The sequence below is a fragment of the Pipistrellus kuhlii genome, unplaced genomic scaffold, assembly GCF_014108245.1.
Source record: "Pipistrellus kuhlii isolate mPipKuh1 unplaced genomic scaffold, mPipKuh1.p scaffold_m20_p_122, whole genome shotgun sequence".
NCBI classification, from domain to species: domain Eukaryota; kingdom Metazoa; phylum Chordata; class Mammalia; order Chiroptera; family Vespertilionidae; genus Pipistrellus; species Pipistrellus kuhlii.
This window is the reverse complement of record NW_023425430.1, coordinates 215,698-242,603: the sequence shown is the minus strand read 5'-3', so window position 1 is coordinate 242,603 and position 26,906 is coordinate 215,698. Positions and strand designations below refer to the sequence as shown.

The 26,906-nt window shown below is 46.3% G+C and overlaps 3 protein-coding genes across 15 annotated transcripts in view; 1 reads left to right on the top strand and 2 right to left on the bottom strand.

Annotated features, from left to right (window-relative positions):
- The window catches only part of IQCK (IQ motif containing K), a 143,873-nt gene extending 142,845 nt beyond the window's left edge, over positions 1-1,028 (bottom strand). For 2 of the 6 annotated variants that reach the window (XM_045580368.1, XM_045580369.1), the window contains exon 1: positions 863-1,028. In XM_045580368.1, the coding sequence (XP_045436324.1) occupies positions 863-1,028 (166 nt within the window). The remainder of the gene's footprint in view (positions 1-862) is intronic. The other 4 variants (XM_045580370.1, XM_045580372.1, XM_045580371.1 and 1 more) reach the window with 3 other exon arrangements.
- KNOP1 (lysine rich nucleolar protein 1) lies at positions 999-23,956 on the top strand. Of its 2 annotated transcripts, none has more exons than XM_036434429.2 (5): positions 999-1,115; positions 3,502-4,397; positions 6,371-6,439; positions 21,060-21,137; positions 21,967-23,956. In XM_036434429.2, exons 2-5 carry the CDS (start codon positions 3,504-3,506, stop codon positions 22,273-22,275), a joined length of 1,350 nt encoding a protein of 449 aa, XP_036290322.1. In that variant the 5' UTR covers positions 999-1,115; positions 3,502-3,503; the 3' UTR covers positions 22,276-23,956. The 2 variants fall into 2 exon arrangements, with proteins under 2 accessions (XP_036290322.1, XP_045436323.1); XM_045580367.1 differs by having other exon boundaries at positions 1,027-1,174.
- Positions 23,957-24,951: 995 nt separating this feature from the next.
- Positions 24,952-26,906, bottom strand: part of VPS35L (VPS35 endosomal protein sorting factor like) — a 122,072-nt gene continuing 120,117 nt past the window's right edge. For all 7 annotated transcript variants that reach the window (XM_036434423.2, XM_036434426.2, XM_036434425.2 and 4 more), the window contains one exon: positions 24,952-25,452. In XM_036434423.2, coding sequence (XP_036290316.1) covers positions 25,354-25,452 — 99 coding nt within the window. In that variant the 3' untranslated portion in view covers positions 24,952-25,353. The remainder of the gene's footprint in view (positions 25,453-26,906) is intronic.

Here is a 26,906-nt window from a genome sequence, read left to right as displayed (position 1 = left end):
TTTTTTATAGCAATGTAGTATTCCATTGTGTAGATGTACCATAGTTTTCTAATCCACTCATCTGCTGATGGGCCTTTGGGCTGTTTCCAAATCTTAGCTGTTGCAATTTGTGCTGCTATGAACATAGGGGTGCATATGTCCTTTCTGATTGGTGTTTCTAGTTTCTTGGGATATATTCCTAGAAGCGGGATCATTGGGTCAAATGGGAGTTCCATTAAAAAACACACACATTACTTAAGAGCTAACATTATTGAGCTCTTGCTATCAATCGGTCAGTTTTCTAAGCACTTTCTGTGACTGTTCAGGTGCATCCCCCTAACACCATAAAATGGGTACCATTTTACGCTCACTTTAGCGAGAGAGTAACGTTAAATAACTTGCCCAAGGTACAAGGAGTATTCTGTATAGGGCCTCAGGATCGGGGGATGTGTGAGAGCCACAGAGAAGGTGAGGGCCCACTGGGAAGGTGAGAAGCGCAGAGGGATTAATCCTGAGAGTGGCTGGCCCATGCTCCAACGTGTGGGCCACAAATACCAGCATCCAAGCTCTCCAGCTCCTGGAAAGGCAGGCTCCTGGGCCCCCGCAGGAACTCAGCGGCGGATAAAGGTCTCAGCTCCGCCTTTCTTTTCCCTGAAGGTTCGCACCCAGGTTCGCAGCACCTGGCCGGTTTTACACTGCTCCCCTCCGCCAAACGAACCGGAGGTCGCGCGGCACCCTCTCAAGCAGACCTCCAGGCCTGTGCCCGGCGCTAAACCCGGGCCGCTTCAATCACCCCGGTGGGCGCCAGCCCCTTGGCCCGGCCCCGCCCCTTGGCCCCGCCCCGCCCCACCGGCACCGCCCCCCGCCACGTGGCACCGCCCACCTTCGCAGATCCGCTCCCACAGGGACCTGCCCGGCTGCTCCGTGGCCTTTCCCGGCTCCGCGGGCCGCTCGAGGGGCGCGGGACACGCGGTGGGAACGGGCTCCAAGGAGTCGGCCCACTCCTCAAGCTGTGCGGAGCGGCTGCCCACCCTCCCGGGCGCCGCCATGGTCGCGGTTTCCACGGCAACCGCACTCCCCGCCCGGCCACGACCCGGAAGAAGCTGGAACACGTCGGCGACTGGCCGGCGTCTCAGGTCGGTTTCCGGGTCACGGCGGAGCGGGTTGTTTGGCGGCGGAGCGGGGCGGCCCGCAGGTGAGGGCCACGGCCGGGGCGGCGGGGACCCTGAGGGCGGGGCGGGGGCCTCTCGCGGCGAACAGGGCACAGCGGGCGCCCGCCCGACCAGAGGCCGCCGCCTCCGGGAAGCCCGCCCTCCTTGGAGCCTGCCTGTCTGCGGGAGGCGCGGCGTGGCGGGCCGGGGGCCCCAGCCCGGCCTCCTGCGCGCCGGCTTCCCGCTCGGACCCAGTCCTGGGCCTCCTGCCAGCCGCTGTTCGCCCGTTGCCGGTTGGGACCCAGGGAAGTGAGTTCGGGTTTGCCAGCCCGAGCCACCGCGACGAGGTGAAAGCGTTTGCAGGAGGCCGCAGCGAGGCGCTTTGCTAGTCCATGAAGGAGCGAGTACTTGGCGGCCGCGGGGTGGGAGAGGGGTCCTCAGTGGGGAGAGGGGATTGGGTTGAGGACAATCTCCCCGCGCCCTTTGTTTCTATTGGCCTTGGCCACTCCTCCACCGCCGCGCTCCCGGGGCCCCTCACTCCCCCTCTGCAGTCTGCACCCTCTCCCTTTCCTTTGCCAGCAACTCCTCCCCTGCGGCCCCCTCCCTAAATGTCGTTATTCCCTAAGGTTCTGTTTCAGACTCTTTCTGTTCAGCGCTTAAATATTATCCATACTAGAGGCCGGTGCACGAAATTCGGGGGTGGGGGGTGGGGGGTGGGGGGGGGGGTTAGGGTGTCCCTCAGCCTGGCCTGCACCCTCTCCAATCTGGGACCCCTCATGGGATAACCAGCAGTCGGACATTCCTCTCACATTCCAGAACTGCTGGCTCCTAACCGCTCCCCTGCCTGCTTGATCGCCCCTAACTGCTGCCTGCCTGCTTGATCTCTCTAACTGGTCCCCTGCTGCCTCGATTGCCCCTAAGCCACCTCTGCCTCACCCCTCACCCAGCACCCAGGATTCCCTCCAGCCAACCACAGGCACCCGGGATCCGTGCTTTCCTCCCTCTCGTCAGCCATAGGTGCCCAGGCTGTGCTGCAACCACAAGTGCTGGCACCTGGGATCGGAGGGTGGGCAGCTTCTCCATCATCCAGGCCACAGCCAGCCGCAAGTGCTTGTGCCGGGACTTCAGGGTGGGTGGCCTGTCCGTCTACCAGGCTGTAGCCAGCTGTAGATGTGGCGCCTGGACCGCAGATGGGCAGCTTCTCCATCTTCCCTCCGATGCAGTGGGGGCAACTTCTCCAGGGCAGGCAGTTTCTTCATCTCCTGGGCTGCAGCCAGCCTTAGGCAGTGGCATCCGGTTTCTTGTCTCCCCCAGGACGTGGGTGGGCAGTTTCTCCAGCTGGCTGCTGCCTGGGATCATGGGGCAGGTGGCTTCTTGGTCTCCATGGCTGCAGCCAGCCTCAGACACTGGCACCTGACTTCTCCGACTCCCCGCGATGGGGCAAGGGCTGCCGCCATGTTTTCGGTTCAATTTGCATACTCACTCTGATGTGATTTGCATGTTTCTCTTTTATTAGCGTAGATATTCCAAAACTTATGTGTTGGCTTAGTCAGCCCTCAGCCTCAGCCCCATATATCCACCTGCCTACCCAACATCTCTACTTGGGTATCTCAGAGCATCTGTTCAAACCAGCATGCCTCCATCCCACGTCATCCTGTCCAGTTCTTTTGACTTGGGGATTAGTGCCAACAACCTGCAGTTACCCAAGCTGGAAAACTGTTCTTCAGAAAGTGTGTCAGTCTGGGTTAGAAACCCTGCATTACCCTATTGCCTGTGTTACTAGAGGCCTGTGCAGGACATTCGTGCACTCAGTGGTCGGGGTGCTCAGCCTGGCCTGCACCCTCTGGCAGTGTGGTGGGGGAGATATACTACACCCTTCGCCAGAAAAAGGGAGCCCTTGGGGGCAGTCCTGATTTTTCTGGTTTGATTGCAGTTATACCCTCTATGACAGGCACAGGGTGGGGCAGTTGGTAAATTTCTGTTGAATCACTATGCTTAAAGACTTGAGGAGAAGGAGGTTAAGCGAAAAGAGTCAACAAGGTAGCAAGCACTTTCCATAGGTTATTTTCTTTATTCTTTGAGAAGTATTTCCCCCATTCTCCAGATGGGGAATTAAAGTTCAGGTAGAATAGGTGAGTGACTTTAAGCAAGGGAGCGATTTGGATTTGAGCCTGGGGTTGAGTGGATTTTAGCACCATTCTATTTCTTTAGTCTTATTTGTCCTGGATCTACAGGAATCATGACCATTTTCCGATTCCCTACCATTTCAGACCATCCACGCAAAGAAACATGACTTTTGGCAATACCTAGTCAGACTGTACACAGGCTGGCCTGGTGTAGGGATAACTTACACCTTTTTTTTCTTTTTCAGAAATGATCACCAAGAACCACAAAGGAGACCTGGGCCTTCGGCTTCCAGAGAAAAATAAGAAGAAGGTAGAACCAGAGACTCAGTACTTGTTTTTGAGCAGTAACAGTTATTACACTGAGGTCTGTCCCACCACAGCCATGTCATCCACGAAGAATGTGATCCAAGGGCGGGCACGCGAGACCCCTCTAGTGAAGAAAAAGAAGAAGAAAAAGAAGGAGCACAGCACCATCTGTGAGGAGCATCTAGAACCTGAGACCACATTCCGGGCCAGGCAGACAGAGAAGTCTCCCAGCCCCAGGACACAGGCTCTTGGTTCATCCGAGTTCCTCAATGGGGAGAAGAAAAAGAAGAGGAAGTCCTCATGGCCTCTGGCCCTGTCCCCTGGTGTGAGGGAGAAGACCTCCCTGGACCCCAGACAGGTTGAGGAAGTGACCAGAGTTGGCAGAAAGCTCAAAAAACACAGGGAGAAAAAGGCCCAGGAGGCAGCAGCCTTCTTAGTTGGGGACCCTTGGGTCTGTGAGGCTCGGGACACCCTGCACGCGTGCTCAGTGGGAAAGGATGACCAGGAACAGGCAGCCTTGGTGCAGAAAAGGCAGCAGAGGGGCCCTAGGGAACACGTGAACAAGAAGAAGAAAAAGAAAACCCACCAGGAGGAAGACACCCGCCTTGGCCACCCCAAGCCCGCTGGGTCCACGGAGAGCAGCCTTAGGAAAAGATGTGCGAAGAAGCCAGTCAAAGTTGAGGCTTCAGAATATATCCCCGTAGGAGACAGCCTCAAGGCCCCTGTGAGGAAGAAAACGAAGCCCACTAAAAAGGTCGAGGAGCCAGGCACTGAGGAGCCAGCTCTGAAGAGGAAGAAGAAGAAGAAGGACAAAGTAGCAGAACTTTGGAAGGAGGTAGGTTGTCCTTCAAGGTGGAAGTTGGGTGTGTGTGTGTGTGTGTGTGTGTGTGCGCGCGCGCGCGCACTCAACTTTTTAGTTTCAGAACCGTGTTTAAACGGACTTAAGGCAGAAGAGGGATTTATTGACATGTGTAACTGACTTCCTGAGAGGTGAGGCTCAGTTAATACTGACTGAAGGACGAACCCCAGGAGCTGGGTCAGCAGGAAGGTGTCTGTAGGGCCTGTGCTCACCTCTGCCAGATGCAGTTGGAAAGGGCGATTGTCGTTATGGAAGGACCAGGGGAAAGGGCCTGGCCTGAGGTCTCACTGTTGGAGTTCCTCAGATGGGGGGAGCCATGTCAGAGTCAGCCAGCGAGGATGGCCCTGGGAGCTGAAGTCGTGAGGGCTTCGGCCTTTCGTGCAGCTACAGCAGCAAGTGCAGAGGGCCTGGCCGAGCACAGAGACTGGGGTGGCGGGGGCTCGGTGACAGCCATGGAGGCCACAGAAGTTTGGATTTTGAGCAAATAAGGTGGGGGCCCTAGGAGTCTTGAGGAGTGGTGACATGATCTGACAGGGTTTTTTTTGTTTTTCATTTTTTATTAAGGTATTATCTGTGTACATATAATTGCCCCCCCTCTCATACATGCCCTCCCTCCTCAGAGTTTTGTGTCCATTGGTTATGCTTATATGCATACAAGTCCTTCAGTTGATCTCTTATCTCCCCCAGATCTCCCTACCCTCCCCGCTGTAATTTGACAGTCTGTTTGTTGCTTTACTGTTTCTGTATCTATCTTTTTGTTCTTCAGTTTATAATGTTCCTTATTATCCATAAATGAGTGAGGTCATGTGGTGTTTCTCTTTCATTGACTGGCTTATTTCACTCAGCATAATGGTCTCCAATTCCATCCAGGTGGCTACAAATGATAAGAATTCCTTCTTTTTTATGGCAGCATGGTATTCCATTGTGTAGATGTACAATAGTTTTTTGATCCAATCATCTGCTGACAGGCAACTAGGCTGTTTCCAAATCTTAGCTATTGTAAATTGTGCTGCTATGAACATAGGGCTGCATATATCCTTTCTGATTGGTGTTTCTAGTTTCTTGGGATATATTCCTAGGAGTGGGATTACTGGGTCAAATGGGAGTTCCATTTTCAGTTTTTTGAGGAAACTCCATACTGTTCTCCACAGTGGCTGCACCAGCCTGCATTCCCACCAGCAGTGCATGAGGGTTCCTTTTTCTCCGCAATGTCACCAACACTTGTTGTTTGTTGATGTTGGCCATTCTGACAGGTGTGAGATGATACTGCATTGTCATTTTGATTTGCATCTCTGACAGGTTCTTTTAAAGAAGATATAGTTGACATAAAGTTGTGTATGTTTAAGCATACAGCATACTCTGATTGAATTTTTAAAGCTCACCTGAATTGCTTGTGGGATGGACCAAGGTTGGGGGTGGGAAAGCAGGAGTTAGACACTCATGGTTTTCTAGGCAGGTAAGAAGGCAGCAGCCAGGACCTGTGGGTGGGGGTAGGTGGTATGGAGGAGAATTGAGTAAGCTTGAGCCCCACTCCCCACACCCATCAAGACCTTGAGCCCACCTCTGCATTTCCTGGCTCTTGCTATCTGCCCCCTCTCCACCACTGCCCATCCCCCACTATAGATGGGGCTCTTGGCCTCTCACTGGTTTGGTGTCACCCAAGGAGGTCAGTTTACTTGTAGCAGGAAAGGTCATGCACCTAGCCTGAGTCAAGAGACCTAGGTTAGTATCAGTCCTGCCCCTAATCTGTGGGGTGACCTCGTGATAGTCACTCCACTTCTCTGAACCTTAGTTTTTCCATCTGTCAAATAGGTCAGTGCCATGGTTCTGAGGGGAGAATCATGGAAGAGAAAGGATGTCAGATATTCTGCAGGTGATGGGGCTTGGGGTGGTGCTGGGGCAGAGGCCAACAGATGCTTGACTCTCACTCCCTTTGCTCTCCTGTGCAGGAGCCTGACACAGACTTAGAGGTGGTGCTGGAGAAGAAAGGCAACATGGACGAGGCACACATAGACCAGGTATGGCCCCATCCTCATCCCCCCCTCCTATCAGGCCACAAGGTCCTGGTCTCGGAAGCACCCACGACTCCAAAGGCTGTCAGGCCGGCTCCTGTGGCCCTCCCTTCCATACAGGGAGCTCTGCCTTTGCCATGTCATGGTGGGAGACCTTCTCTGCCAGCCTGGCTGCAGGCCAGTTGGTGACTTGGAACCTCATGCTGAGGCTCTCCTCCCTGTGCCCACTGCAGGGGGAGAACCTAAAACCAGGGCTGGGAACAGGGCAAACATCCTTGAGAAGCATCCTTTGGTCTTCACTTATATGAGGGTCAGTGAGGTGAGTGAGTGCTCCAAGTCACCTCATTAGTAATGGTCCAAGGCTGAGTCTATGTGGTTACTTCGCTGTACTGCCAGGTTTGTGAAATACCCCAATTCCAGGAAGTCCAGCTCCCACTTACTTATCAGGAGATAGGGCGTAGACAGAAATGGATATTGGGCCACACCAGAACCACTTCTCTCAATGCTCCCAGACTGAGGCCAGGAGGTGCATCATGCAAGCTGGTGTACCCAGCTTCTTTATTAAAATACTAGTGGCCCAGTGCACGAAATTCATGCATGGGGCTGGGGAAGAAAGATGGCCTTCAGCCCAGCCTGCACCCTCTCAAATCTGGGACCTCTTGGGGGATGTCCACAAGGATCGGGCCTAAGCCGGCAGTCAGACATCCTTCTCACAATCCAGGACTGCTGGTTCCTAACCACTCACCTGCCATCCTGCTCACCCCCTGCCCTCCCCTCCTGGCTTGATCACCCCTAACTGCCTCTGCCTAGGCCTCGCCACCATGGCTTTGTCTGGAATGTCTCCTGGTCTAATTAGCATATTACCCTTTTCTTAGTATAGATAGGATATGACATATCGCCATAATTATAACATATCTACCAGTATTACGCTATGGGAATACTACATTCGATAGGAAAGCATCTAATACATTACACTGTATAATATATGTGGTAAGTAGTAGGAAATACTGTATTCGTAGCAATTGGATACATCCTGTGACTTCCCTTCCTGATTTGGGAATGATTCCCCAGTTCTTTGAACATTTCCTGGCCCCTGATGTATTTGGAAAGAAAATAGCTCTGAGTTTGGAGAAATTAAATTACAACAATGACAATTCAACTGCCTCCTGTACTTCCAGCCAGATAACAGGAAAAACACCCCGGGGCCAGCACCTCCTATGGCTGAGCTCCGAGGGAGGAGTGAGGGCCCGTGGCTCAGCGCTAGGCGTGTGGCTGGAGGCACCCTGGGTCCGTCCTGCTGTCAGCTGGTGACTGGGCCCCTCTGCTCCCAGCCCCTCGAGAGCCCCTGTGCCTCCTAACGGGGTCCTGAAGCTGCGCCTTTGATCCTGCTGCCCTCTACTCACCGAGGAGTGGGGTGTGGTGGCGCAGGGCGCAGGTGTCCCATTTTCAATAAGATGTTCAACCTGTGCCCGCTGCACCAGTGTCTGCAGGGGGCCCAAGGGCAGACAGTGATCCTGGAGGCACTTGCTGCCCCCACCAGAACTCAGCCTCGATGGTCTGGGGTGAGAAGCCCCGCCAGACCCCATGGCTGCGACTTGACCCACTTCTTTAAGCAGGCACCTGGTGCTGGGCGCTTCCTCCCCAGCCCTCACTGGAGCAGGTCCCTGTGGTTTCAGAACCGAACTCCAAGGGCCTCCCAAGGTGGCAGCGGCCCTGAGCTCACCAGCTCTCCCTTGATCCCACCAAGGCTTGCTTCTCACACTTGCCTCCCATATGCACATCTCCCCCTCCCTACCTCCAACCGGGGCCAGGAATCGAGCCTGCAACTGTTTTTGGCTGGGATTAAACCTGAGACCCTTCAATCCTTGGGCCAATGCTCTATCCACAGAGCCATACTGGCTAGGGTGAAATTGTTCTATTTTTAATTTTTCACCAATAACTGTTGATTTATTGAATGTAGCCATTCTGGCAGTTGTGAGGTGATATCTCATGTGGTTTTTGTTGTGGGGTCAAACCCTGGGTTCAAAATAAGACCACCGGAGGCTGATGATTTATTAAAAAAAGCAGGCAAAGATTTATTGAAATATCTGGCCAGGACAGCTGCAAGAGCACCACACGCAGGCAGACTCCACACAACTGCACCGCTTCAGGGGCAGGTAGTTCTTTTTAAAGATTCTGAGAAGGAAAACCACTATTTTGCAACAAACTGTTGTTTGGAATTTTCTGCTGTTCTTACTAGATAAAATGTTGCTTTCTTGTTTGCTTTAGCCTGTTTGAAGAATGATGAAGATAAACTTAGCTGTCTGACCTTGTAGGCCAGAGACCAGATATGCCCACAATCTCAATACCATGTTAGGTGCACCTTCTCAATTGGATAGAACTATCTATATTGTTTTTCAAGGCCAGTATCGAGATAACCACTATTAAAGGGCTGGCTCTTTAATTAAAAAAAGGAAGTTCTGCCTGTAACCTTGCTTAGAATTTAAATTCATCCTCCCTAAGCCCATCACGTGATGAACAAAGCAAGTAAGTGAAGGTCGAAGTCAGAACTGTAGGGTTAAAATTCAAACAGCAGTTTTTACCTAAGTATGATTGCTACCATATTTCAGTTTTAATTTGCATTTCCCTAATGATTGCATTTAATTTGCAGTATCACTATGTCCATATGTGCTCTTTGAAGAAGTGTCTATTCAGGTCCTCTGCCCATTATTTTTTAATAAGTTGATTAGGGTGACATTGCTTAATAAAATTATACAGGTTTTAGGTGCAAAGTTCCATAACACATCATCTGTGTATTGTGTTGTATATTCAACACCCCAAGTCAAGTCTCTTTATGTCACCATTTATTCCATTTCCTCTTCTACTCCCCTGATCCCCTTCCCTCTGGGAAGCACCACACTGTTGTGTGTGTCTATGAGTTAGTTTTTGTTATTTTATTAATCCCTTCACATTTTTCACCTGGCCCAGTAACCCCTCTCAAAATGAGTGTTTCTATTTTGTTCATCAGTTTATTTTGTTCATTAGATTCCACATATGAGTGATATCATATGGTACTTGTCTTTCTCTGACTGGCTTATTTCTCTCAGCATAATGCTCTCCAAGTCCATCCACTCATTCACAAAGGGTAAAATTTCCTTCTTTCTTATGGTTAAATAAAATACATTGTGTAATTATTTCACAACATTTTTATCCTCTCATCTGATGGGCACTTGGACTGCTTCTAAATTTTGGCTGTCCTTTTTAATAAAAGGGTAATATGCAAATCGACCCTAAAGGTGGAACTACCAGGAATGACTGGTCGCTATGTCATGCACTGACCACCAGGGGGCAAATGCTCAACGCAGGAGCTGCCCCCTGGTGGTCACTTTACTTCCACAGGGGAGTGCTGCTCAGCCAGAAGCCAGCTCATGGCTGGCCAGTGCAGCGGGGGTGGCGGGAGCCTCTCCTGCCTCTGTAGCTAAGGACGTCCAATTGATGGCCTAGGCCTGCTCCCCCGGCTGCCAGAGGGCATTGGCTGGGCTGACAACCCCCAAGTGCATGAATTTTTGGGCACCAGGCCTCTAGTTGTAAATAACACTGCAATGAACTTAGGGGTCCATATATTATTTTGAATTAGTGTTTCAGGTTTCTTCAGATACATTCCCGTAAGTGGAATAGCTGGGTTATAAGGCAGTTTTTAACTTTTTTGAGGTAACTCTATATTGCTTTCCACAGTGGCTGCTCCAATCTGCCTTCCCACCAACAGTGCACTAGGGTTTCCTTTTCTCCACATCCTGGCCAGCACTTGTTGTTTGTTGATTTATTGGTGGTAGCTGTTCTCATTGTAGTTTTAGTTTTCATTTATCTGATTAAGGACGTTTAGCATCTTTTCATGTGTCTCTTGACCATCTGTATGTCCTCTTTTGAGGAATGTCTGTTTAGATTCTTTGCCCACTTTTTAATTGGTTTGTTTTCCTAGGGTTCAGTTGTATAACTTTTCGTAAATTTTGGATATATTAACCACTTATCAGATGTATCATTGGTGAATATGTCCTCCCATTCAGTGAGTTGTCTTTTAATTTTGTTAATGGTTTCCTTTGCTGTGCAAATAATTTTTTGTTTAATATAGTCCCATTAGTTAATTTTTTTCTTTTTTTTCTCTTGCCTGAGGTGATATATCAGAAAAATATTTCTATGAGAAATATCTGAGATTTTGCTGCTTGTGTTTTTTTCTGGGATTTTTATGGTTTCAAGCCTGACATTTAAGTCTTTAATTCTTTATTAATTTATTCTTGGGTATAGTGTAAGATGGTCTAGTTTCCATTTTTTGCACATATCTAATTTTTTCCAGCACCATTTATTGACTAGACTATCTTTATCCTAGCCTCCTTTGTTAAATAATAATTGACCAGAAAGGCATGGGTTTATTTCTGGGTTCTCTGTTCTGTTCCATTGATCTCTGTGTCTGTTAGTATGCCATCATCATGTAGTTTGATTATGATGGCCTTATAATATAGTTTGGTATCACGTAGCATGATGCCTCCTTGTTCTTAAGATTGCTATGACTACTTAGCCCATTTTTTAATTGGATTTTTTTATGTTGAGTTGTATGAGTTCATTATATATTTTGGATATAATTGCAAATATCTTCTTCATTCTGTAGTTTTCCTGTTTGTTTTGTTGATGGTTTCCTTCACTCAGCAAAATCCTTTTAGTTTGATGTCCCGTTTGTTTATTTTTGCTTTTGTTGTCTTTGTCCTAGGAGACATCCCTCCTATCAAAAACAAACACAAAAACCTGCTAAAACCAATGCCAAAAAGTTTGTGGCCTATGTTTTCTTCTAGGAGTTTGATGATTTAGGTCTTAACATTTAAATCTTTTATCTATTTTGAGTTTGTTTGGGTACATGGTACAAGAAAATGGTCTGGTTTCATTTTTTCTTTTTTTTTTCTTTTTTGCATGTGTACGTCCAGTTTTCCCAACACCATTTATTGAATAAACTGTCTCTATTGTATATTCTTGCATCCATTTTAGGAGATTAATTAGCATTCAAGAATTGTTTTATTTTTGGCCTCTTTATTTTGTTCCATTGATTTATGTGTCTGCTTTTTTGCCAGTAGCATTCTGTTTTGATTATTATAGCCTTGTTAGTGTAGTTTAAAATCAGGTAGTAGAATACCTCCAACTTCTTTCTTGAGATTGCGTTGGCTATTTGGGGTTTTTGTGGTTCCATATAAATTTTAGGGTTATTTGTTCGAGTTCTGTGAAAAATGCCATTGGTATTTTGATAGGAATTGCTTTGACTTTATAGATTGCTTTGTGTGATATGCACATCCTATATAATAAGGAGCTAATATACTAATTAGACTGGAGAGAAGAAAGACCTTCCAGAACAACTTTCTGGAACAATCTTCTGGAACGACCAGTGGGTAGTGGGCTGGGCCACGAGGCCATGAGGCAACCAGGGCTGCAAGGGCCTACTCTTGCATGAATTTTGTGCAGCGGGCCTCTAGTTTAAACAATATGTAGTGTTCTCATTCATGAGCATAGCATGTTCTTTCCTTTGTTTCTTAAGTTTCTTTTATCAATGTCTTAAAGTATTCAAAGTTCATGGCTTTTACCTCCTTGTTTAAATTTAATCTTAGGTAATTATTTTTTGCAATTTAGATGGGATTCCTTTCTTAATTTTCTGATATTTCATTATTAGTGTATAAAAATGCATAGTTTTCTGCATACTGATTTTGCATCCTGCAACTGTGCTGAATTCATTAATTCTAATAGTTATTTTTTTTAAAAAAATTTTCTATCTTCATCTGAAGATGTTTCTTGATTTAGAGAGACAGGAGGAGGGAAGGCAGGAGAGAGAAAGAACACCAATGTGAGTGAAACATCAGTTACCTCCCATACCTGCCCCAACTGGGGATCAAACTCGCAGGTATGTGCCCTGACTGGGTATCAAACCTGCTACCATTTGGTGTACAGGACGATGTTCCAAGTAACTAAGGCCACCTGGTCAAGAGTTCTAATAGTTTTTAAATGGAATCTCAGGGATCTCTCTATATAACATCTTGTTAGCTGAAAATAGCTACAGTTTCACTTCTTTCTTTTTTACTTAGAAGTTTTTTATTTCTTTTTCCTGTCTGATTGCCATGCTAGGACTTCATATTCTATATTGCCTAAAAGTGATGAACCTGGGTGTTCTTCCTGATCTGAAAGAAAAAAAGATTTATGGCTTTCCCCTTTAAGTATGACATGTTACCTGTGGGTACCTCATATATCGCTTGTATTATGCTGAGGTATATTGCCTCCCTCTCCATTTTGCTGAGAGTTTTTATCATAAATGGATATTGAATTTTGCCAGATTTTTACTTATCTATTGATATGATCATGATATTTATTTTTTATTTTGTTAGTCTGGTATATCACATTAATTATACCATTTTTGCATACTTTGAGTGAATCCCATTTGATCATTGTGCATGACGTTACTAATGTATTATTGGATTTAGTTGCTAATATTTTGTTGAGGGTATTTTTTAGATAAAAGAATGAAGATGTTATTAAAAATAAAGTGACTTTTTCTGGGCTCATTCATCTTTTTAAATTGAATTCATTTAATTAAAATGAGGGACATTAGTTAACAACACATTGAGAGATTTTGCATCTGTGTTCATCACAGATATTGGCCTTGTAATTTCTTTTTGTGTTTAGTATCTTTGTCTGGTTTTGGTATCAGGGTAATTAATGCTAGTCGTATATAATGAGTTTGGGAGCTTTCCCTCCTCTTGAGTTTTTAGAATAGTTTGAGAAGGATAGGTATTAATTTTTTCTTAAATGGTTGGTAGAATTCACCTGTGAGGCCTTCTGTACCAAGACTTTTTTTTTTTACATTTAATTATGAATTGTAGTTCCTCAAAAAATTAAAAATGGAACTCCCATTTGACCCATTCTTCCCACTTCTAGGAATATATCCCAAGAAATCAGAAACACCAATTAGAAAGGACATATGTACCTCTATGTTCATAGCAGCACACTTTACAATAGCTAAAATTTGGAAACAGTCTTAAGTACCCATCAGCAGATGAGTGTATTAAAAAACTCTTACATTTACACAATGAAGTACTATGCTGCTGTAAAAAATGTATTCTTACCATTCACTACAGCATGGACTAAGAGCATTATGCTAAATGAAATAACCCAGTCGGAGAAAGATAGATATCACACGATCTCATTCATTTGTGGAATATAATGAACAACAGAAACTGATGAACAAAATAGATCCAGAGACAGAGAAGCATCAAATAACTGTCAAACTTCAGATAGAAGGCAGGGGAGGTGGTGGTGGGCGTGGGTGAGTGTGGGTAAGCGATCAACCAAAGGACTTACATGCATGCATATAGGCATAACCAGTGGACACAGACAGGAGGTGTGTGAGGGCATGTGGGAGAGAGGAGGAGGAGGCCGGGGAGAGGTCAATGAGGGGAATGGGAGACATGTAATACTATATGTAATACTTTAAACAGTAAAGTTTTTAACAAAGAAAAAAAAACCAAAAAACAAAAAAAACAACCTAGATTTAATAACTGAATTTGGCAATGTAGCAGGATACAAAATTAACACAGAAATCGATGGCTAAAAAAAAAAAAAAAAAAAAAAAAAAAAATCCCATTTATTATTGCAATAAAAATATTAAGATACTTAGGAAAAAACTTAACCAAGGAATTAAAAGACTGTACTATAGGACACTGAAAAAAGAGATAGAGGAAGATATCAACAAATGGAGCAATATACCATGTTCATGGATTGGTATCGGGTCTAGTAATAATTAATGTCGTTTTCTAACATTCGTTTAAAATCTTGCTTGGCGTTGACTTGTATTGACATAACCTTCAAACACGTGGTATCTACAGAACGTGTGAAGTGCAGTTAACAAGTTTTGCTTGAAAAAGTTTGTGTTTGGCTTGGTTTTTGTTGCAAAACTAGGGCTAAGAAGATGGCGGATGAAGAGCATATTCGGCACTGCATGCTTTACGAGTTCCAATTAGGAAGAAAAGCAAGTGAGGCTGCAAAAAACATCTGTAGTGCTCTTGGTCAAGATGCAGTTAGCGCCAGAAAATGCCAGCGTTGGTTTGAGAAATTTCGCGAGGGAAATTTTTCGTTAGATGACAAGAGTGGTCGGGGCCGTGTGTCCAATTTTGATCAAGAAGCTCTTCAAGCTCTTTTGGTGCAAAATCCTCAAATTACCCAACAAGAGCTTGCAACAACTTTAAATTGTTCACAAAAAACAATTTCCAATCAATTGCGTTTGGAAATTGGGTTTGGAAAATGGGTTCCTCATGAGTTGACCAACAACAACCGTAATCAAAGAGTCACAATTTGCAGTTGGCTCCTCTCTCGTCAAAACCGTTTGCCGTTTTTAGAGCAAATTGTTACCGGAGATGAAGAATGGGTGCTGTATGTTAATTTGAAAAGGCGGCCTCAATGGTTGGACAAAAATGAGGCTCCGCAGCCCACGCCAAAACCTGACTTGCATGCGAAAAAAGTGATGTTGTGTGTTTGGTGGAATTTTAAAGGAATTCTTCATTATGAACTTTTACCATCTAACCAAACCATTACAAGTGCAGTGTATAGTGCCCAATTGGAAAGGTTAGCCCAAGCTTTAAGAGAAAAAGAACGCGCGCTGATTAATCGGAAGGGCGTAATTCTTCACCACGATAACGCACGACCGCATACTGCAAGAATCACTGCTGAAAAACTGCGCCAGTTGGAAAGGGAAGTTCTCCCTCAACCTGCATATTCTCCTGATATTGCCCCTTCCGATTACCATTTGTTTCGTTCTTTGCAAAACTTTCTTCTTGGAAAAAAATTTAATAATGAAGAATGCCTCAAAAATGCATTGACCGAATTTTTTGCATCAAAATCACAAGAATTTTACAACAGAGGGATTAAAATGCTTCCTGAGCGTTGGGCACAAGTAGTAGAAAACAACGGCAACTATATTGTTGATTAAATTTTGTTGTATTGTTTAAATAAATTCTATTTAAAAAAGTATTAGAAAACGACATTATTACTAGACCTAATAGAATCAACATTAAAATCCCCATACTACCCATAAATTCATAAATTCAATGCAATCCCTATTAAAATACCATTGGCATACTTCATAGATTGAGAACAAACACTCCAAAAATACATATGGAACAACAACAACAAAAAAGACTGGAATAGCTATTTCAATCTTTCGAAAGAACCAAGTTGGCAGAATCACAATACCAGAAGATGTTCCAAGCAATTGAGCCACCTGGTCAAGCCAGGGGCTTATTTGTCCTATTTATAGTCTTTGTTTTAAAGTCTGTTTTGTTTGATATGAGTATTACTACCCCAACTTTCTTTTTATTCCTCCTCTCACGGTATAGCCTTTTCTAGGCCTTCACGTTCAGCCTGTGTCTTTCAGTCTAAAGGGAGTCCCTTGCAGTGGGCATACACTACTAGGCCAGTGGTCAGCAAACTCATTAGTCAACAGGGCTAAATATCAACAGTACGACGATTGAAATTTCTTTTCAGAGCCAAATTTTTTAAACTATATAGGTAGGTACATTGTTATTAACTTAATTAGGGTACTCCTAAGCTGGCCTAAGAGCCACACTCAAGGGGCCAAAAAGCCGCATGTGGCTTGCGAGCCGCGGGTAGATGTATCTTGTTTTCTTATCCCTTCTGTTGTCTCCTTTTTGTTTGAGCCTCTAGTTCAGTTGCACTTAACATAAGTATTTTTTTAAAAAACATATATTGATTTTTTACAGAGAGGGAGAGGGATAGTCAGAAACATTGATGAGAGAGAAACATTGATCAGCTGCCTCTTGCACACCCCCTACTGAGGAGGTGCCCACAACCAAGGTACACACCCTTGACCAGAATCGAACCTGGGACCTTTCAGTCTGCAGGCCAGTGGTCTATCCACTGAGCCAAACCGGTTTTGGCTTAATATAAGTATTGATAGGTGTGTGTTTACCATTTCCATTTTATTAGTTGTTTTTTTGGTTGTTTTGTTCTCTAGTTTCTGTCTTAGATTTGCTGGTATATTTCAATGTTTTATTTGGGTTCCTTTATCTTCTCCCCCCCCCCCCCCCAGTGGTTTTTTTTTAGGTGTTTGGTTACCACAAGGAATGAATGAATGAATATATATATTTTTATTTATTTATTTATTTATTTATTTATGTAAAATACAAATATAAATGTAAGAGATACATCAGTCAGTTGCTTCCTGAATGTACCCCGATTGGGGCTAGGTATAAATGTCCAAACCACGTACATGCCCTTGACTGGGAATCGAACCCCTGGCCCTTCAGTGCATGCGTCAACACACTAACTACTGAGCCACACCCACCAAGGTTTTTTTTTAATTCTTTATCAGGCAAATTACTTCTCCATTTTATTAGCATTCTTCTCATTCTTTCATTTGGGGCATATACAGGCAGACCTTGGGTTACCTTGGATTTGTACGTTGTTACGTGATTACGTGGCCATCTCCCATTTATTTATAAAAAAAAGTTCCATCATTTTGATGTATGTACATATGTGCTTTGTGTTTTATTATTTGTTTACCACAAGTAAAGGTCAGGAATTGTGACCTTTAATTTTTTTTTTTATTGTTTCACTTCATTACTGCTGTGTGTGTGCTCCACATGAGTGATGACGATGCTTATGCAGGTGGGTTCCGACTGACGGCAAAGATCGTGTTATGTCACTTCATAGGAATGGATCTCCTACGTAACCCGGGGACCTACTGTATCTCCCAGTTTTACCCAACTTTCTGTGTTTATTCCTATGCATTAGATGAAATAGCTCTCTCTCCTAATCTTGAAAAAGTAGCGTCTGGCCCTGGCCAGTGCTTCGGTTGATTGGGCATGATCCCATGAACCAAAGTGTCACCAGTGCTATGTGCCCAGGTTGCTGGCTTGATCCCCAGGAGGGGCCATGCAGGAGGCAGCTGATAGATGTTTCTCACATTGATGTTTCTCTCTGTGGTGGGCATTTTCTCTGTTTTCCGCATCCCGCACGGAAAACGACAGGTTCCTGAGTGGAGGAGCTGGGGATTAAGAAATTAGAGAAAGAGACAAGAGGCAGAAATAAGTTCATAAAGCTGGGAGCTAGGTGGGTGCCATCTCTCTGATGGAGAGACAGTCACACCCGTGTAGACAACACAGCGCATTTATTGGTTCCGAAAAGGGAGTTTAAGGTCAAAATGAGTTTCTGGTGTGCCCAGATCCTATTCATCAAGATCTGGGTAAGTTCCTCATTTTTTGGTACAAGATTTAGCATATCAAGATCTGGGTGAGTCAAGGTCCTATTTGTTCCTCATTCCTAGCACATGTGCCTTCCCAGACGGCTCTCTTCATCTTTCTCTCTCTCTCTCTCTAAAAATCAGTAAAACCATATATATATATTTTTAAAGTGGCCTCTGTGTAGGCTGTGCTGGGCTATTTGGCAGGCGGCTGGTCACCTGGTTCAATGTGCTCAGGGCCTGGTTTGCTGCCTGGCCAGATGATGTGGGTTTCTGGTGAGGGAGGCATCCTGGTGTTTGCCTGCCTCTTTGCCCTGGTCACCTGGGTGGGCCTGCTCAGGATCCAGGTGTCCCTAAGGTGCTCCCTGTTGCTTCTGTTGTCTGTTGCACAAGTTGGGTCTGAGCAGGGCTGCTTGGGTATACACGTGGCAGCACCTTCTACCCTGTTTCCCCAAAAGTAAGACAGTGTCTTATATTAATTTTTGCTCCCAAAGATGCGCTAGGTCTTATTTTCTGGGGATGTCTTATTTTTCCATGAAGAAGAGTACGGTACACATTTATTGTTAAATGAAAATAAAGGAAATTTATTACCTGTATACGGTACAGTACACAAACCAGACAAACTGTGAATCCTACAGTATCAAGAATTTACTCATTTATTCAATGACAATCATGTCATCATCTTCTGGAACATCATCATAACAATCCAATTCCTGAATTTCCTGGTGAATTTCTTGTGACTCCAGTTTTTTCAGAATCAGTGGACCAAATCTCTCATGTTTAGCAATATTACTATCTTTAAATAGAGTACTTCTTGTCAAGGTAGCCTGCTCGCAGTGCATTTGCAGTGCTACTGTCAGTGATTTTCTCCCATGAATTCTTCACACAAGTCACAACTTCTTGCAGTTTAGGTTTCACAGTTTCCATGCTGACTTCTCTCCATTCTATTTTCAATGTAGTCATTAATTTCCGTGCGCAAATTGTCTTTGAATGGCTTGTTTATTACAATATCAAGAGTGGAGATAGGCCGTAATTCCTGCAGGAATCATTATCTGATCTATTTTTCTTTCATGAAGAAATGTCTTCATGTCTTTAGCGCGGTGAGTGCTGGCTGCATCCCAGACTAGCAGGCCTCTGGCTCCCTCGCATAACAAGTGGCAGCATTAAATCAACCCACTTCCTTATAACTGCTTGTGTGGCTCAGGCTTTATCAGTTTCAAGAATAAAAACGCCCAAAACACGTTCAATCTTTTCCTTCTTGCCCTTAGAAATGATTAAAGGTGGGATTTTAGTGCCATCCAGACGAATTGCCAAAATACAGGAAACACGTGCAATTTTGTAAGCAGTGGAGGGAATGTACACTAAGGAGGCATCCCGCTGCTCAATTGTTGTTTGAGATGATTGGCCCATAAACACTGCAGTTTCATCCATACCAATCATGTTGGAAAGATTGTATTTAGAGAAGTCAGCATCATCAATAAAGGACTTGAATGCAAGTGCTCGCTTAATAATTTGAGTATCTTCCAACTAAACAATGTTGTAGATCTTCTTAAAGGCAGTTCACTTCGCTGAAGGATATTATTCAGCCAGTGTTGTGATGCTTTGAAGTCTTTGGGGCTATGTCAAACTGTGGTGCCATTGCAAGGGCAAATTCTTGAATCTGAGCCCTATTCACAACCAAAGCCTCTGCTCTCCTGTCAACAACCCATTCACAGATCAGGTCTTCCAGCTCGGAAAATAATGGTTGCCGACCTGATCCACACTTGTGCTTTTTAGCATTTCCCTTGTCCACTTGTTCAATGAGGTTACCATACTCTGCTCGCCATTTTCGGACCAATCGGATACTCAACATCTTCTCTTAGCAGAAAGCAGTAAGATTTTGGCCCCAAGAGTCCTCCACGATTCCTTTCTTGTACTCCACGGAGTAGCTTTTTCTTTTTGCGCTCATTTTTAGGGGTAAAAAAAAAAAGGAATTGGGGTATCAAGATGGGGGGAGGGGGTTCACTTAAAATGACACAGGGGGGATCAGAGGGGGGTAATCAAAATGGCACAGGTGAATCAGAGGGGGAATTACCATTTTAGTAACCCCCCTTGATCCTCCTGTGCCATTTTGATTGCCCCCTTTGATCCTCCTGTGTCATTTTAAGTGATCCCCCTCCCCCCACTCCTGTGCCACTGAACACCTTCACTAGACATCCCCCCTACCCCTTTATCAGACATTTACCCCCTGGGGCCTGCCTGGGGACCTTCACTGGGCTTGCTGGGGCCTGGATCTGGGCTGGAGCAGGGTCTGCCATTGACTGAGAACCTTCAGTCATCATGAGGGCGGCCGCAAGCATCAGGTAGTGTTACCAGAGATAAACCAGCACTCACCACCTTTGCCGTGTACCATCTGCACTAATCCTGTTCTTCTACATGCATTTGTGAAAGTCTCCTCTCTCCTACCCCGCGCTCACCGCTCACTCCAGCCTCCGCTCCGCCTCCACACAGCAGTGATGTCAGGACTCCACATAACGTCACTTGTTGCTAGATGCAAGTCGGGGCGGCCCTACCCACCAGTTTATGATAAATTAATTTTCATTCTGAGACAGAGCCTGGGGGAGGGGGGCTTATTTTTGGGAGGATGCCTTATATTTCGCTCAGAAGGAAACCTGCAAGTAGGTTTTATTTTCGGGGAAACACGGTAGCTCTGCACTCACTCCAGGCGGCGAGATTGGCACACACCCACGGGAGCATGCAGAATCCTGATATACTTGCTGGATTAGTGTCCAGGTGCTGGGCCCCTTCTATGCTCAGTGTGGCATCCGCGTCTTGCTGGCGCTAGTCCAGGTGGGGTGGTTGGGTTTACACTACTGTTGCCCTGCAGGTGAGCCTGAGACCCTGGGTAGAGCTCCACCCGCTATAAGTGAAGGGAAATGGAAGCTGGCACTCACTGTCCCTCTGGCCCGGAGAGCTCCCAGCTCCCTCGAGCGTGCTCGAGGCCCAGCACTCTGAGGTCTCTTGGTTGCGGTGCAGAAGCTGCGCCTTTGGCCCTCAGTTGTTTCTCAGGACTTGCTCTAGTGTACTGCACATCCCATGTGACCTTGGGATGGCAGCTCAGTGCCCTCCTAGGCTGCCACCACCTTGGATCTGCCTCTAGAAAATTCATTTTGAAGGAAAGGCTCGGCAAGAAGTGAGGCCTGCCTGCTTTTAGGCTCAGGGATCACAATCCTTAAGATGCTCAGAGCTCCTTCGGACAAATGCCTCCCTCAAGTTGCAGCTGTGCTCTCCTGTCCCCCTCCAGTCCCTCTACCCCGTCCCTGTTTTCAGCTCAGAGGATAACTTATGTATCTCATTTCTTTTTTGTCTTTCCTCCCCCTTGCTCAGGTGAGGCGAAAGGCCTTGCAGGAAGAAATTGATCGTGAGTCAGGCAAAACGGAAGCATCTGGAACTCAGACATGGACAGTAAGTGCAATGCCAGCGCTTTTTGAGGCAGTCTGTCAGTGTCCTGAGCCCTCCCTTCCTGGCACGGTGAGGCACTGAGTGACAGAGATCCCCCACACCCTGCTCAGAACTGTCCCGAGTTCATTTCCTTCCTGACCCTGGGATACATGACTTCAGAGTTCTCGTTTTCTTGAGGAGCTGAGCCGAGTTCTTGTCTGTCCACAGACTCAGAAAGGAAGGGCTTCTTTTCTTAGGTCACTGCTCTGAGGAGCTCACCTGCATTTTCGTGAGAGTGAGTGATTTCTGCATAGGTGGTGGGATGCTCTGGACAGGAATCATGAGCCCTAAGTTCAGGGTCTGGCTTTAGCCTCTGACTTGGCTGTGTGGACCCTGTACTTCTGAGCCCCCACTCCCTTCTTGCTACAAACCTCTGTGAATAGAAATGCATTTCACATTGCCACTTGCCCTATTCCTCCTCCTCTTCTTCCTCTAACTTGACAATAACCTCGGGCTGGTGGCTGGATGGGTGGCCAGGTGGTGAGGTGTGCCAGGCTATAAGCCATGAGTTAGGGGAGGAGTAAAGCGGGCAGGCAGCTTAGCAGGTGAAAGGTGCTCTCTGGTGCTGGTCAGATGTGAGATGGGATTCTAGTGGGGTCACTGATTAGGCTTGTGTCCTAGTTAAGCTGCTAGTGTATCAGTAAAGTGGGAGGAGCAGCATTCCTGATGCAGATGGAGCAAGTGTCTGTTCCGGAACAAACACTTAATCGCCGGGTCCTCCCGGGGAAATGGTTCAGGGAAGGGAAAGCGCTTTGGGAATGAGGAAAATAACACCGCTTTTCTCCTAACACAGGGAACTCAGTTTGGCCAGTGGGATACTGCTGGTTTTGAAAATGAGGACCAGAAGCTGAAATTTCTCAAACTTATGGGCGGCTTTAAAAATCTGTCCCCTTCATTCGGCCGCACCCCTGACACGACCAGGAGGCCCAACATGGCGCTGGACAGGCTGGCGGCCTGCAGCCTGCAGCAGAGCCTGCAGCGGGACTACGCGAGGGCCATGACCCGGAAGCACGGCGGGCGCGCTGGCCTCGGCTTCGCCGCCTCAGACAAAGTCTTCTATATCGATAGGAACGCTTCCAAGTCCATCAAGTTTGAAGACTAAACTCTACTGTCTTGTCTCGCGAGTCAAAACTGCTTTTGGTATTCAGTTATGCAGATGAGAGCCTCTGACCAGTGTTCCACTTGAGCTCCTGCAAAGGTTAAGGAAGACTCGATGTGCTGGACACCTGCGAGGGGGCAGCACATGGTTCAGGAGCTGAGAGAACATGCGAGTGGCCAAAATCCACTATGTTCTGTGCTGGCCCTCCATCCCTGATTGAAGACATCACCATGTATAAATATCAGCTGTTTGTTGAAGACTTGGTATATGCCAGACACATACTCATATGTTTTACTTGCATTCAGGTATTTAATTTTAATTATGCAATAGGTGCTGTTTTTATCCCCATCTTATAGATGAGGAAACTGAGGTTCAGGGATGAAGTAATAACATGTCCAGGGTCACCCAGCCACTATGTGCCAAATGTACTTTTGTACCTCAAGCCCTACATTCACTGCTCTGGATGTCCCCCTCTGGGACTTTCTCCCAGAATACTGACTGGGAATAAAAAAACTGATTGAAGGAACAGAAGTCTATTACATGTCTAAATCGCAAACAGGAAGTAGTTAGTGATAAGTAGAGTAACAAGCTCACTTTCCTTTTCCATCTTGGAGTAGTTGCAGGCAAGGAAGCATCTGAATAGCCAACCAAGCAGGTGTGGCTGCCCCATGCACCATGGGGACTGGGTCCCAGCCTGAACTCCACAGCAGCCAGAGAGCTCTGGGTACAGAGACCCTGACCACCTTCTCCCCATTCAGCTAGAATTTTGCTTCCCAAAATATAAGTCCTGATGGGGACATTTTCACATCATTTGGCTGAATGCCTCCTACACACATCCTACGTGGCCGGAAGACTCCGTCTCCCACGGCAGGAAGTCCTAATAGAGGGGTTGACCCAGCATCTCACTAGAGAACCGTTCTTTCCTCCCTGCTCCATCAGTGGCTCCTCAGACCGGTGGAGAGATGGCCATAGCAATTCCAGGCAGCTCATCAAGAAACTAGAACATTCCAGAGGAAGATGGAAACCCTGTGGCCCCTGACATGGAGGAAGATTCTCCTCAGGCCAGCCAGCCAGGGGCAGTGAGGACGGATGCTGGTGGGAGGAACGGGCAGAGGTGAGGCAGGCCTGCCAGGGCCTAGGCAAGCATTGGCCAGAAGCCCTACAACTCTGCCCAGGCCAGTAGTAATAAGTGGTTAGAGCATTGGCCTGTGCATCAAAAGATTACGGGTTTGATTTCAGGTCAAGGCCAGGTACTTGGATTTTAGATTCCATCCCTGGCCCATTTGGGAAGCATGCAGAAGGCAACCAATCTGTCTCTCGATCATACATCAATGTTTCTCTGCCACTTCCCTCCCCTCCACCTATGTCCCTTCCATGTGCCTCTGTCCCTTCTACTCTTAAAAGAAAAAAAAAAAAAAAAAGCCTGGAAAATATATTCTTGGGCGTAGAAATCAGCCTTGCTGGGCCAGGCCACACAGCAGCTCTGGTGTATGTATGACCCACCTACTGTACTCAGATTTTGGAACTAATTCTGTTTGAAATGTACAGCCTCAACATAGAAGTAACTTTTTAAGGCACATAATTTGTGATTTTGTGAATTTTTTCATTTAAATACTATTGTAGTAAAAGTATTGGAAATAGTTTTGTGAAATAAAGGCCACTTGGGGGTGTTTGGGCGATGCAACATGCTCTGAGTTTCTGTGTATTCTGTTCTATGAAGGCATTTTTTGGTACCTGCTGTTTAGTGGATGCCATTTCTCATCAGAAGTCCTTGTGGGTGGAGATGCCACTATTGGCCAGAAAATCTACAGGATGTTCTTGGTAGTGAAACTGTTAAAACATTAGTTTATATAAATTTTTAAAATTAGCCCCTTTGCTGAGATTGGCTGTGAGTTATAATCGTGTTTCACATATGAAGACCAATATAATCTATGTCCCACACAATAATTTGGGTGCTTTTAATCTACAACCTGGATGCATACTCTTCAACAGCCAGTAATATTAATACTCTTATTGATTCAAAATAAAAGGTCAGGGGAAGCTCATCAGTGGTAATACAATATCAGGCTCCCAGAGACACAGTAAAAAGCAGACAGAATCACATGCATGCCGAAGCCGGTTTGGCTCAGTGGATAGAGCGTCGGCCTGAGGACTGAAAGGTCCCCAGGTTCGATTCGGGTCAACGGCATGTGCCTTGGTTGCGGGTACATCCCCAGTAGGGGGTGTGCAGGAGGCAGGTGATCGATATTTCTAACTCTCTATCCCTCTCTCTTCCTCTCTGTAAAAAAAAAAAAAAAAAAAATCAAAATATATATATATAAAAAAAAAAGAATTGCAGCCGAAACCGGTTTGGTTCAGGTGATAGAGCGTCGGTCTGTGGACTCAAGGGTCCCAGGTTCGATTCCGGTAAAGGGCATGTACATTGGTTGCAGGCACATCCCCAGTAGGGGATGTGCAGGAGGCAGCTGGTCGATGTATCTCTCATCGATGTTTCTAGCTCTCTATCCTCCTCCCTTTCTCTCTGTGAAAAGTCAATAAAATATATTAAAAAAAAAAAAAAAAAAGAATTGCATGTAGAATTGTGACTGCCCAGCAAACCAGGCAGCATATTTAGCAACATTCTCCTTCTGGATGAAGAGCATCAGAAACAATGAAATGAACAGCCATGAACATAACATTCCTTCAGGAGGTTTATTCCATTATTACAGAACATGTTCGAATCCAATAAGAGCTGCTTTTTGATAGGAAAATCTTTTGAGCCTGCCTTTTATAAATGGCCCAGGGTGCTGTAGGCAACATTTAATTACAAACTCAAATTAGGGAGAGCAAACAGTGGCTCTTTTAAGGTTCTTTTTCCAATTAAGAAAGATGTTACTCCAAAAAGAAAGATGTTACTCCAAAAAGAAAGATGTTACTTGTATCTTGCCACTCAGTGAACAAGATGGGATTTAATGCTCTTACAATGCCACTTCATGTCAGAATAACCTGGGTAGAGGCCAAAGCTTAAGCCAACTGTCTATGTAAAAAGAAAGTAAAAAGCAGGTGTTTTCTGGATTTGGCACCAGAGCCCCTGGGGCAAAATCAGGTCCTTGTTTGCAAAGGAAGTCTGAGGGCCAGCTCAGACAGATGAGTCATATCTGGTTGTTCGCTTCGCTTCTTGATGTACTCCAGAGTTTTCACCTGGAAGGAAAAGTAAGCACTCATTTCCTTTCTGTTGATAATTCCCTATCCTCAGAGCCAAGGCTGCACCAAACCAGCCATGCTGGGACCCTCTGCTTTTTTCTTAGCACAGGACAGGTCAAGTCTTTGGAGGACAAGGAGGAGAGGAAACCAACAATATCCTATCTAATAAAAGAATAATATGCAAATTAATCATCACCCTGCTACACCCACAAGCCAATCAGGAGCAAGTATGCAAATTAACCCAACCTCACAGAGCAGGAGGGAGGCTTGGGTTCCCCTGGCAATGGAGGAAGCCAAGTTTTCTGCCTGATCTTGCCGGCCTAGGCCTCCACTCAGTGCTACAAAGTTTCAATTATAGAAGGTAAATAAATTCCAACAGAAATGGTGGCAGCCACAGAACTGGAAGAGCAGGAGGCTAGGGTTGTCCCAGGCAATGCAGGAAGCCAAGCTCCTGCAGCCCTGGCAGGCTCAGGCCTCCACTCAAGGCTACAAAGTTTCAATGACAGAAGACACATAAACCCCAACGAAAATGACTGCCAGCACAGCAAGTAGAGGCTTGACTCTGCCTCAGGCTACAAAGTTTCAATGGTAGAAGGTAAATATATTCCAGAAACCAGGGCCTCTGCTTGGGTAGCGGGAGGGGGAAGGAGGAGGGGAGGAGAGTAAGGGGTGATGGGGGTGGCCAGCCTGCAAACCACAACAGGCCCCTCGCCCAGGCCGCCCCACACCCCAAGGGAACCGTCACCCTGATCCAGGAAACCCTTCAGGGCAAACCAGCTTGCCCCCACCCATGCACCAGGCCTCTATCCTATCTAATGAAAGAGTAAAATGCAGATTGGCCATCACTCCAACACACAAGATGGCTGCCCCCATGTGGTCTCAGATCCTGCCCCTATGTGGACACAAGATGGCCACAAGATGGTCAGCAGGGGAGAGCAGTTGGCTGGGGCCAGGCCTTCAAGGGAGGGCAGTTGGGGGCAATCAAGCCTGCAGGGGAGGGCAGTTAGAGGTGACCAAGATGGCAGAGGAGGGAAGTTGGGGGCAAACAGGCTGGCAGGGGAGCAGTTAGACTTCAATCAGGCTGGCATGGGAGTGGTTAGGGGGTGATCAGGCAGGCTGCCAGGCAGAAGTGGTTAGGGGCAATCAGAAAGGCAGGCAAGCGAGCAGTTGGGAGTCATCAGTTCTGGATTGTGAGAGAGATTCCAGATTGGAGAGGGTGCAGGCTGGGCTGAGGGACACCCCTAATGCTAACTGTGCCCCCCTCATCCCCTATGCACAAATTTCATACACGGGGCCTCTAGTCCTATATAATGAAAGCCCAGCGACCAAAACAGTGGAACAACCAGAGACCAGGACACCACAGCCCTTCGCCCAGGCTGGTTCCACCCCCAAGGGAGTAGTTGGGGGAAGCAGGCAGGCAAGCAGAGGTGGTTAGGGGCGATCAGGCAGGC